General features: G+C 39.5%; 2 protein-coding genes across 2 annotated transcripts; one reads left to right on the plus strand and one right to left on the minus strand.

Moving 5' to 3' along the window:
- The first annotated feature begins 740 nt into the window (after positions 1-740).
- On the plus strand, positions 741-3,659 carry tmem263 (transmembrane protein 263). Its single transcript, XM_071537713.1, has 3 exons — positions 741-878; positions 2,750-2,820; positions 3,027-3,659. Exons 2-3 carry the CDS (start codon positions 2,754-2,756, stop codon positions 3,329-3,331), a joined length of 372 nt encoding a protein of 123 aa, XP_071393814.1. The 5' UTR covers positions 741-878; positions 2,750-2,753; the 3' UTR covers positions 3,332-3,659.
- A 3,651-nt stretch (positions 3,660-7,310) lies between these two features.
- Positions 7,311-10,618, minus strand: LOC139659428 (zona pellucida sperm-binding protein 4-like). Its single transcript, XM_071537701.1, has 8 exons — positions 10,285-10,618; positions 9,060-9,244; positions 8,873-8,970; positions 8,627-8,787; positions 8,342-8,534; positions 7,624-7,771; positions 7,474-7,549; positions 7,311-7,393 (listed from the first exon to the last, which is right to left on the minus strand). The coding sequence occupies exons 1-8, from the start codon at positions 10,616-10,618 to the stop codon at positions 7,311-7,313; spliced, it is 1,278 nt and encodes a 425-aa protein (XP_071393802.1).
- Between the last annotated feature and the right edge of the window lie 2,588 nt (positions 10,619-13,206).

Genomic DNA, 13,206 nt, shown 5'->3' on the forward strand with positions numbered 1-13,206 from the left:
CATTCCAGGTGTAAACTGAGTCTTTGATCCACATGACTGGTCACAACATCAACAGATATGCAGTCTTTGCATAAAGGAGAACATATCTGAGGGTTAACTCCCACTTTTCCAGACCAGAAGGTCGGCACAGTTTTTTGTAAACAGACGAGTGAGTTCTCTTCTTAAAAAGAGACGATCTTCGATGTCGGAACCAAGAGGAGGATAGACGTCACTTCCACTTTAAGTGCGTGGAAAATTGTTGATTTGAGTCACATCTGTCCTCTCCCGCCAAAATCACCTCAGTATTTTTCATGTTTGCATCTCAGTCACCACGTCACAAAGTGATAAATGAGGCAAATATGTTTAATGTGTTGCTTTCACCTAAACGCGAAATTCCCTAACGCTGCACTGAAGTAACAGTCAGTGATGAAATGCTTTTCAGGTATTTTTGGTCTTAAATAATTATCACTATAAAATTTAAATAAATTAGGACTTCTGCTTTTTCCCCCCACAAAAACTCACAAAATACTCCTCCCCACAAATATACACATACGCACGCCCACCTACATACACACACATATAGAAATTACAAAAATAACCTAATTTACATAGCTATCATAAACAACTTAACAATCATAACTTATATTTACATTATGAATACAATTATTTTTGCAAGCAAAGCCAGCAGCTGCAGCTCCTTTGTTGTTGTGTATGCCTCCGTGTTTTGAGGGATGTGGGTGGAGACTGAAGTTCTCCTCCTAAAAACAGACAAGTCAACTTCAGCAGCAGATAAACTAGTAGGCCCAGCAGTCTGACAACAGGGCAATTCATCTTCAGGCCTGTGGGTAATTTAACATTAGCCACTTTAGGTCCGTTTGCTAACGTTACAAAACAACAAGGTAAGTGACAAATGGATGTTTGTCAGGGTGATTTAAGTTGTGGGTGGAAAGTGAGTCAGCCATGAGCGTGCTAGAGAGCTTTAACGTCTGCAGTGCTAACGTTAACTCCTACAGTTTTTGAGGAATTTTTGGGGGCCGTTTAGCTTCCAAATTGGCTGAAAAGTTCATCCCCACAGGGGGCTACTAGCACCCGAAACGTTTTGGGACACACAGACAGACGAAACTATCAATAAATAACGATCGATTTACCTCTGAAACGTTTCAGAGTAACTTTTGTTGTCATCAATCGCATTTCTGTGGCCGTAGTGTCGTTAGATGTCTTAAGAGCCAACTGATTACGACGTGGCGTCAACTGCAGGCAAAATCACATAAAACAGAGTCCAACTAGGATCTAAATAATCATAGCAGTCAATTTTCTGTCTTCTAAAGTGACACGGTAACAGTTTTAAGACGTAAATACACTGTGATTCAACAGCCAATTTCCTTGTCCAGACATGATGTTAAAATGAGCAAACGTGTCGATTTTGTTTGGTGTTTGTGTGTTTAACTTAACTGACACTAGGCAGCAGTTTACAGCTAGCACCTGACTGTCAGGTTTAAACCCCCTGCAACGCTTTAACCTAACGTTACAGGGGGTTACACCATCCTGTGTTGGGCTAGCATATTTTACATTTTATGTAACCTACAACGCTGGCCAACTTTCTTTAGTAACATTAACTTAGGTTGTAAACGCCCCCTTACATCCCATATACACACACACAACGGTGAGAAAGAGCAGTTTCCATATTCGTTGTAACCAGCTAGCTAGCAAAGGTTTCCAATGAAGCAGGGAGGTTACATAAAGTTGTTTTAACACGTCTGAATTCCACAAGTTTACCAAGGGGATGGATTTCGTTATTTATTTTAACAAGGTGGACGCCATACTCTCTTACACCAAGTCATCCTTGCTCGATTCTCAAGTCCTGATTCACTTCCCAGGACAAAAATGTCAAGTCTCTAGCGGTGCACGGAGGTTTTATTTGACACAGCATGACTTGTCAAAAAGTTTCATGCACTAAAACCCTCACTTCTAAAATACATACTCTTAAGATCACATGAAAACTGTCTGAGAGGTGTAGTGCAAACATGGGCAACATCTTTGTAAGATAGAATACCTGCATGGAGGTGGTGGGATTTTAATGTTACTTTTGTAAGAAAAGGACTGTTACACTACCATTAACATTTGTATGAGCCAACATCAGTTCCCTTGTTTTAGAAAGTGAATCGACTCCCATCTGGAAATTTACCTGTTGTATACCTCTGACAAGAGGCAGTGAACAGGTCTGCCTTGTTTTGTGTTGTCAGGATCAGCACGCCCAAAGTAAAATAGAGCCTTTATTTTCTTTACACACAGATCTGCTTGTTCCAGTCCCACTCCAAATGGATGGCAGTCATGTTTAGGATGTCTTTGTAAACTGTCAGATATACTGAACGTTGTCCCATGTGGAATAGGGCCTATTAATAATATTGAACATATTCAGTAGCTTTGTTGCTGCTGGAATCCCAGGTATTGTAGTTGTAAACTAGGTTAGAGTTAATTTGAAATTCATTCATAACTCATAAAAACCAGGTAGAGCAAAAAACACTGGATAATTTACACACAACAAGCAAAAACTGGACAGTACACATTTAAAAACTAAAGCATAGGCATGCGTCTGTAGTAGGGTTGACAGCAGAATTGAAATTATTTATGGACTCCAACAGGAAGACCATTTCAGGCAATAGCATCCATGTTTAATTTATTTTTTATTGTTCCCTACACACGTTCTGAATCTGTAGATTTTAACATCTGTCGGTGGCTCTTTTGCTAATTGTGTCATGTATTTCCCCAGAGAGATGAGCCAAACGGAGCAGGCCCCTGAGGACATCCCTGCATACCTTAAAGATGAGCCACCAGCTACAGGTAAGTTTGGTTTCTGTGGTGGAATGACAATAAAGAATAACTGATTTTGGCTTGACTATGTCAACATGTTCAAAGGTTATGTCACAGGTCACAGCACGTTTCTCCAGTCTGTGAACACACTGCATCTCCTCAGGCCTGTCAGATTGTTTCCTTTTATCGCTTTTGTAGCAGTGATACGCTGACTTTATGTAGCTTTTGTTTCACAGACAACCAGAAGGACCACCCACAGACGCAGCCTGGCATGCTGGGCAGGTTGGCAGGGGGCTTGTTCAGCGCCACCAAGGGAGCCGTAGGAGCAACAGTGGGCGGCGTGACCTGGATAGGAGGAAAGGGCCTGGACCTCACCAAGACCGCCGTCACGTCTGTAGCCGCCGTGCCCGCGATGGGAGTGGGGCTGGTCAAAGGAGGAGTGTGCGCTGTAGCTGGAGGAGTGACTGCCGTAGGATCTGCAGTGGTCTCCAAAGTTCCCATAGGAGGAGGAGGAGGGAAGAAGAAGGACAAGTCTGACTGATTGAGGAGAGAGAGCGCATTTCTGACTTGTGGGGCTCAGATTATGTTTGCCTGTTTGTGTTTTTTTACCACGCGGTCAACAGCGGTCTGAGCAGAAAAGGGACAAGAGAGGACTCAAAAGTTGTGTGTACACGTTTCGGTGAGGGGGTCTGTGCTTTACTTTGATCCGTTAATGTCAGTTAACCACACAATCATACAATTATGTGGCGAGGCCCCATGAAGCGAGAACTAACAAAGACTTTCCATCTCAGACACTTAAGGGCAACAAACCAAATGATCATCACCGGTGCCTGAAATTGTTTGAATAAAATGTTAATGTTTCATTTTCATGAGAAGCCAGAAAAACGTTTTCCACTGCAAGGTGGGATATTTGTCACATGTGTTAGCTTTAGTGCCAGAGGAAATCTACCCAGTAACATTACCAATATGGTATATGGTTTTTGTTCAGGTGGGTAAACCTGAGCCTCATTTGCAAGACAATCAGTGATCTATAACTGACAGCAAATAAAGACCGATCCGGTGGTTTCCAATGGAGATTGCAAAATATCTTGCCTCAAACATTCAAACACTTTCTATTATCTATGGGCAGAAATATATGTCACTAGAAACTGAAATTGAATTATTTATATTTGAATTTGAATTGCTCAACTTGAATAGCATAGCATAGCATAATTTGAAATTGAATTTATTAGTTTGAAACTGTATTCAGTTCTCACAATTCAAATTCAGTTCTTGCAATTCAATTTCAGTTTGCTGAGACACACATCCTGGTCGTTGAGGAAGAGCAATCGAGTGCAGATTCACAGAACTCATTTTCACGTTTTTGGCCCGAAAATCCCTTCAGTTCTCTGGACATGATACTCCGAGCTGAACGGCATCGTTCCCAGCCTCATCCATGATCGAAAGAAACGTTCTCCAACGTGTATCAAGTCCATGGATCAATGGGAGTGAAGGAAATGGTAAAAAACATACAGTAGGTGCTGATTGGCCAAAAAGGCCAAAAAATTATGTGATTCAAATTCAGTTTTTTAATGCAATTATTCAAGTTGAGCAATTCAAATTCAAATATAAATAATTCAATTTCAGTTTCTAGTGACACATATTTCTGCCCATACCTTATCTACCTATCTAAAAAACCTTCCTGTTTAGTACATCACCCTCATTCAGGATGCTCAAATACACCAGTGTTAAGTCTGATCATAGATGTGATTTGAAAGGTACAACCAAATTTAATAGCTAAACCACTTGCTAACTGTGGGCTATTCATAGTTAATTTGCCATGTAAAGTGGGCTTTGGCAGTTTGCATTTGCTTTCCTACACCACTGAAAATAATTCTGCAACTTCCTGATAACATCCAACCATGAATAGGGTAAAGAACTGTCATGTCGCCCTCTGGTGGTTTTGTTCACAGCTCAGTGAGAGAAGATGTCACCATACAGGATGTGATATCAACTTATTCTACACCGTATATCGTGTTAAACATGACAGTTTTTCCATTTCCACGTAAAACAATCACTCATTAGATGTACTTGCAGGGTGCTAAAGACGAGAGGTTTTACAGTATTTGATTGCAAGTAAGTTTATTTTTGACTAGTTTATAGCCTTATCTATTTACAGTGAGTGTTCTTGTTAAGTTCATTAAGCCATGTATTTATGAGAAACTATAGTTGTATAGACTGTACCATCGTCAGAATCAACCTTTTACACGTTAGTTACTATAATGTCACTCCCCCAAAAATCAAAATGTTACATGTCTCTTTGAGTAAAAGCGCTAAATTTGGACATTTAACATGTTTGATAATGGCATATTTCCCCTCCACTGTACCAGAAACGTACCAAACCTCGACCTCAAAACAAAGGTAAATACTGAACCCAGATTTGCCAACTGTCACACCTTTATTGCTTAGGCATCCTGTATTTTCTGTAGTGGAAAGCTGATGGCTGGTACTTTTTTAGAGGATACATTCTGAATTTCAAGTGTTTGGTTCAATTCATGGATAACCCTCATGTGTACTTGATCCTGAAAAGTTTATCTGTTATCACATCCTTAAGCTGACAAAGTTCTCAAAAGTGCATTTGATAGAAAGGCCTTATCCTTTTTGTGACTACTTGTATCGTAACACAGAACTAGGGTTGCAAAACGTTTAGAATGGTTGGGAGTTTGCTGATTAATGAGAATTTATTGAAACATAAGACAATATAGTCCTAGTTTAAATAAAAAATTACACTGAAAATGTTGTACATTTTTGTGTTCCACTAACTATAAATGGTCTTACAAAAATATATATGTAAGACTAAGACAGTTTATAATCCCAACATTTAATTGTTTTTTCAATTTATCAGTGAATATTCAGACTGTTCTACAGAGGTTCAGTTTCATAACCTGAACCATCATCTGCCTCCTCAATGAATCCTCAAAGTATTTCTGTGGAATTGTCTTTTATCGTCTCAACTTAACCAGCTTTAGCTTGTATTAAATTGCCTTTTTTTTTTTTTTCATTGTTTAAGACTGCTCTTCACCTTAATGTCACTTCAGAGAGGCCAGTTTGAAACTAATGCTGCAGATGGCAGGACTCCAGTCAACCAGTGATGTGGATTTCCACACTTCATCTCTCCACAGAGTGAAGGTCCTTTCTTTCCCAAAACTTAAAGGGGCATTTCACTCATAATTCACCTCAGTACTGCTCTGTCCTTGCCTTGGGTGATTGGTTTGATTCCACTGTAAAGATTTTGCAGTGGTCTTTAGTTCATTAGGTATGTGCTTGTCACACTTTATTTTGATTGGAATTAAAATACACCGTAAACACCATCAAAAATATAAACATTCATAAACACCATTAACTCCCCTACAATAGAAAACAACTTCACTTAGAAGCGTGATGTCAGCAAAGTTCTTCTCACCACAGGGCTTCAGTGTCCATCGGATGACGTCACTCAGCGGAAAGAAAGACGTGCCAAATTGTTTACAGTTTTTTTTTTTTTCTTGGTGAAGTGCCCCTTTACTAACTTGAACACATTTAAATTAGAGTTAAAGTTGAAATTAGAATTATGCCTTGTGCTGTCTGAAGTTCTCAAATACATATCTTAAAACTGAAAATATTGAGTAAAATACTGGAATTATGAAATCAGAAATTAGAATATCCCCCTATAACAGCCCTGCACAGGAAAAAGCATTATCCATTTAAAAATGTTTGAGTTGAGTTGTTTGATATGCTATAGGACTGGTCTAGAGTTGGTGTGTCTGATGACAGATACTGTAGGTAGACCTTTGTAAGATGACATGAATTTCCAGAGAACATTTTACATTTCTAAAGACTTAATTCCAAGGGTCAAAGCAAGTGGGTGCAATGGAATACCTTATATTCCTTATTTACTGTTAACATTTGGACAAACATAAATGTCGAAGGTATTGTTTTATTTACATCTTTTTTATTTTGGGAGAGTGATTTTTAATGTTTGGTGTTAATGTCAGCAGTCCATGTTTGGTAGAAGGTCAGACTACATAAGTTGTAACCCAAAATGAATGGCAACATCCTTTACTACTGTGTCAGTCACTTGAAAAAAAAAAAAAAAATGTCTCCCATGGGTTTCAGTAACTTTTTTAATCCTTTTCAAAAACATCTTGTCTTGGAACTCAGACTTATTTTTACTTCTTTTTTTTTAAGTTATTTCATCAAATTTACCCAGATGTAAAGCTATTAACCTACTTTCACAGTTTTATTTAGCCTGCAGAGACATAAAACAATTTCTCACAGCACATCATAGCCAATTTGTTTGGATACCAATTGTACTAGAATCATTTGGAGACCCATTTCATTCTCTCTGCAAACCAACCTTTGGGTCTTTCCCAGCCTTTGACAGACATCACAAATACATATCACTTTCATTACACACCACTAATAACTGAACCATGTTGGAGGTTTCAAATCTTTTACTAAATGTTCTAAGTCAAATCCTTGAACTCCAGACTCAGGATTCTTTACTGAGCGGCCATGTCCAGCGGTCCGGAGGTAACCACAGTCTTTGGACCATCCATTTTCTGGTCCATAGCAATCTCTCTCTCTGTAGACAGATATGCAAACACAGTCAGATAGAAGTACACAATCACCCGCACTTCTGCAAATTACAAATGAACCCCTTACTTTTTCTGAAGCATGACTGGCCGCAGACCCGTCCCGGTGCAGGGGTGCACACAGCAGTGCTGCAGTGAATGTACACCTGCGCAGGGAAGACAGCGTTGGTGAAGAGGCACTAGTTTAACATCAATGGTTCCCACTGCACCTATTCATTACCTGCTCCTTCAGGGCGATCATGTGGCCCATGTCCACAAAGGTAAACATCTTGAAAATGAAACGCTGGTAGTGGGATGGGAACTCCAGACCAGAAGAGGGACCCACTGAAAGCAAGGTGGACAGGTAACGGTCGTCCCTGTACGGACACCTGGATGAAGAGCACATAAAGCCAACGTAATGACAAACTGCAATTTTTCAATTTTATTTTACCTAATTACCTTGATCCAAAATCTGAGTATAGCCCCATTTGTGTTTTAATGTGTATGTTTTTCATTGGTTATCAAATATTTTCTCAAATGACTGATAGAACTCATAAAGACTGACAGTAGAGCTATATGAGAATTAAACTTAAAATTAAAATTTAAAGTTCCACAGAAGCAATTTCACTTAAAATGTAGCAAATTTTCAAATTATTAATATTGCATTTTTTTAAATTATCTAATTACTTTATTAATTTACATGATTTGTTGCTGTGTAATTTAAAGTATAGTAAGTAGATTTTTCACACTGTAATAAGGTTGACTTGTTTTATTGTAATATGCCATTTCAATATTTAAATCCTATTTGCAGCTTGACACTGAAAGTAGCAAGAATAAATAGGGAATGCAGCGTTTTCATTGCATTATATTCAGTATTTCCAGTGAGCAGACATGCGAGTATTGACCAAGACCCAACATGCTTTAATACATCGGACAGTGAAAATTGGCATTTTAGTTACCCGTCAACCAGAATGTCCCACTGGGGCAGGCTGTGAGGGTTGGGGTTAGTGGTTGTCCAGCAGCGGCCCAGAGTCAGGATGAGCATTGGATCTGTTTTGCCCATGAGCTGAACCTCCACATACACCGGGTCCCTCAGCACCTTGGACACCGGATAGTCTGCGTCCGTGTAGAAGGAGCTATAGGCCACATCCGCTGTGACAGGAGAAATTCATTGTTCATATTATAGCCAACATTATGAAATGACCTGCAAGGACTGCAGCACAACCAGACTGACCCGCACTTACCTTCATTACAACCCTTTGAATGGCATTGCCCATTGGCCAATCTCATCTGTACTTGGATGGGTCCCAGAGCAGCAACTAAAGGGAAAGGTTCGTCTATAGGTTTTACCTCCGCAACCACAGATTCCACAGAGAAGCCTTTGTACCAGCACTGGAAGAACAATCTGAAAACAGAGAAGTATGGCATGAGGTTCCTTGGTCAGGGCCTTTATTTTGACATTGAAACAGTCTGAAAGAAGGATCGCCTACTCATAGGTGCTGTCCCTGGTAATGACTCCGTGGAACCCGACTGCCACTTCATAGGAGGAGAACATCCTGTTCTCATAGATTATAACACCAGGTTGTTCCTGCAAAAGGCAACATGCCATTGTGCCAGTGGGGTCATTTTTAGAGTCATTTCTGTTTGTTTGAAAATAGAGAAAAATCAAGGTCTTACCAGAACAACGGAGCCACAGGCGGTAACGGGGAACTGGTAAACAGCGAAGCCTGAATTAGAGTCAACAGGAGCGCAGCCTTGATCACTGTTCAGCAGTGAGACTGTCTCCAGGTCAATGTTGGGCAGAGTGGCGTCTCTGGCCACCACCACAATGAACTGGGCGTCCTTGGTGCACTGGACAGTCACTGGGAGCAAAGAAACGGGCATTGATAGGTTGAAAAGCTAATGTTGTTCCTCAAAGGAAAAAAAAACAATGATCCAAAATTACAATATACTTGTAATGATCAAAGTGGAATTTCATCAAACAAAAGTTTATCAAAGTTTAAGAAACAAAAGAAATTGATTTCATACATTTTTGTGCTTAAGGATGGTGACATCTTGGCCTCATCAGTTACTACAGTACTATGAGCATGTTATGGGTGGGAAGTAGTGGAAAGTTTACCTAGGTAGTACTGTACCCAAGTAGTTTTGAGGTATCTGTAAATAACATAACTCACATATCTTATCTAACACATGCAGTAAGTTTGCTTTGAAGAAAAATATCTTGTTTAAAGTCTTGTGATCCATCCAAAGGATTTTTTTTTTTACTTCAAGCCAGCCTTCTTTTAAAGGATGAAATTACAGTGGCATAAGTGGACAACTGACAAATTTAAAGATTAATAATTCAAAGATAAAACACTTCCTAACTTAACATGTACTTTTACTTGAAAAAGAAAATCATAGCAAATACTTTAATACTGAGGTAAAATAATAAACAGATGGCAGAGGGACGTGTCTTGTACCGGAGTCTTATCCTATCAAGGTAATTCTGCTTTTACTCAAGTAAAGGATTTGTGTCTTCCAATACTGATCAAAATATCCTGTTTACTCAATCAATAAGGTGTGCCACAAGTTAACTTCTTTTAAAAGTAAGGAGCCTTTGATTAGAGCCTGTATATTGCACTCTTGTATTATTGTTACAACTGTTACACCCATCTTTGTTATCATTGTTTTTATTCATACTTCATATTTTATTGCTCTTATTGCAGTATTGTTCTATTATTCATTTTCGTTATTCATCTTGAGTTGTGTTTTTTATTGCTATTTTACTTATTACTATTGTTCTTCATTTCGTTTCTGTGTACAATTAACTGCTTGTGCATGAAATGTGCTATATAAATAAAGTTTGACTCGACAGTATATCTCCAGTTAATTTTCTTTTTAAAGAGCCTTGTCAAACGCTCACCTGCCTTTCCATAGTAGCACTGCCGGCCATCGAAGCAGCAGCTTATGGCCTCGCAGCCGGCAGCAGAGATATCAGGCGCTCCACATTGGATCCTCTGGCTCGCTGCTACCTCACAGCTCTGGACAGGAGGAGGCTGTGGTGGAGAAACGTTTGGCGCCTGAGGAAACTGAGGATCCTTAGGTGCATGAGGAGCCTGAGGAGCCTGAGGAGCCTGAGGAGCCTGAGGAGGCGGCTGTGCGGGTTTCTGCCAATGCTGAGCTTCAACCGAGGTCCCAGCCAAGCACCCTATCAGTGCTAGTGCCATAAAACAGGTGGCACTCCAGTGTTTTGCCATGGCTTCACAGCAATCTGACCGGGGTAATCCACAAGGATACCACTGGTGTGTGTCTTTTATATGTGGTTAGACTTGATCTTTTGAAAACCCCACCTCTGAGGTGAAGTACCTCTTCCAATCACACCTGTCTATCATTCCAATAGCCACTCCAAACCCTCGGGGGTGTATTCTGTGATGTTTTATACATTATTCAGTTGGACGATTTGATAAGCCTTTTGGCAACTTATATCAAGATCAGTGTTACGGGTGGGACAAGGGGATGAGAATGACTTGTCCTATCAGATAGATCAGCTCACTGGGGGTGGGTGGTGGTTTGACATGAAGATGTTTATTGACAAATCCAACATTTGGGTCACAAAAACCTTTACAAAGGCCTTTGTGACCTTAAGCCTTATTTGTCACCAAATGTTTATTTTGGGAGGGCACAGTGTACAGGACTTCTCTGATATGATTTAGTTTGTACTTTGTTTTGCACCTATAACTAAACAGTCAAAGGTTTAGGTGACACTTAGAAGGCCTGCAGACAAGCAAGACGGCAGCAGACATATTGACCTTTCCCCAAGCATCTGCAACAGTTTAGCCATTATATACCAAACTGCACTTCAACCCAAACTCGATGCCATACACCCAACAAACTGCGTCTCTGCTTTGCACTTGCTGCTGTTTTAGAATGTGTTCACTCATACTAGCTTCACTTTAACACAAGCTAGGCTGCAGTTTCCTACACAACAGGTTTAAATCCACTGTGAGACCAACACATGCTGTGAGGGGTTCCCAAACGTTTTCATGTCAAGCACCTCCAAACAGATCCACATTCTACCAGGAACCCTTCATTTTATACAATTTCATCCTTGGGAAAACACCATGAGAACATTTTTGTTGGTAGAAATGACTTTATACTGAATTACATACCTGTCCATACAGGTGGGGAGTTAACAAAGGTCTCATATTAATCAGTTTTCACTATTTTGTTTTCAAATATACAATGGCTCAGGATGAGAATAATGTTCTCCATGATGTTTTGCAAGTAAATGCAGTTTAGGGTATTTATTGAATGAATTTGAAGACTAAGTCCTCACAGGCAAAACAGTCACAGTACTGTCACCTCTAATTTAGTGGTTCTCAATGTGGGGTCCGGGGACCACCAGGGGTCCTTGAGGGGGTTCCAGGGGGTCCCCAGCAAATTGATGAATTGTTAAACTTCACCATTATTTCATTTACAAGAAGTTAACACAATTAGAGAATGTAGACAAATGACTGTTTTGGTCATAGTTTCTCTGTTATCTCTCTTCCTACAACACAGTCTTGGAATTCAGGACAAAATCATATCTAACAATAGAAATATTCTCAGATTTGGGTCAGAGAGAAAAAATCTCATCAAATGGTGTGTCTGTGGCCCTAATGTGGACTAAATTAGGGGTCCTTGGTATGAAAAAGGTTGATCACTGCTCTAATTCACATTAGGGCTGCAACTAATGATTATTTTCATTGTCGATTAATCTGCCGATTATTTTCTCGATTAATCGATTAGTTGTTTGGTCTATAAAATGTCAGAAAATGGTGAAAAATGTCGTTCAGTGTTTCCCAAAGCCCAAGATGACGTCCTCAAATGTCTTGTTTTGTCCACAACCCAAAGATACTCAGTTTACTGTCATAGAGGAGTAAAGAAACCAGAAAATATTCACATTTAAGAAGCTGGAATCAGAGAATTTTGACTTATTTTTCTTAAAAAATTACTAATTAAGTAATCGTTTATGAAAATATTTGGCGATTAATTTAATAGTTGACAACTAATCGATTAATCGAGTAATCGTTGCAGCTCTAATTCACATGAGGTAAACCTGCAGAGTGGAGGATTTCCAGTTCAAATGCTGCAATCTGGCCAGACAGGAAGGATTTTAGTAGGCTAGTTGTTTAGTGGGCTGCCAATCAAGACCAGTCCAGTTGTGATGTGCTGACTGGAGTTAGTCTGAACTGCATATAAAAAAGGATGTCAATAACAACAACAATAGCAAATTTCAATGTCTTCATTAAACATCTATGATGATAGAAATAGAGGAAAATGTGAATTCCTGTAACAGGGCCACTTTAAACCCGCTTTGGAGCTCATTCAGGCAGAGTCAGTCATCTTAGAAATCATTTCTTAAAATTTATAAAGCTTTTTTTTTTATCACCTTTTAGTTAGATTTTTTTTTTGTCATTTTCATCCCTTTTCATCCCCATTTATTTAGTCCATTTGTTTTACCTTGCCTAATTACAGTTTTCTTCTAATTTATTGCTGTTTTACCTCATTGATCTTTATGTATTGATCTGCCCTTTGTCAGTCCTTTATCTCTCTTGATTGCGAAGCACTTTGTAACTTTGTTTCGTAAAGTGTTGTATCTTATTACCATACCTCCGTTTTGCTGGGACTTCACTTTGGGATCAACAGAGCTAACCTGCGCATTTTCTCAGGAAATCGACTTTTCTAGTTAATCTAATCAGAATCAGCAGCAGAAAGCAAGAAATTGGCCTACGCTTCCCACAATTCCAAGCGGTCTAATCCGTGAATCAGTGCGGCCGGTGTCGCTTCGCAGCGGAGGAGAAGC

The sequence above is a fragment of the Centroberyx affinis genome, unplaced genomic scaffold (assembly GCF_046629955.1).
Source record: "Centroberyx affinis isolate AG114_WGS23_722 - 3 ecotype Tasmania unplaced genomic scaffold, CSIRO-AGI_Caff_v1 ptg003110l_1, whole genome shotgun sequence".
NCBI lineage: Eukaryota > Metazoa > Chordata > Actinopteri > Beryciformes > Berycidae > Centroberyx > Centroberyx affinis.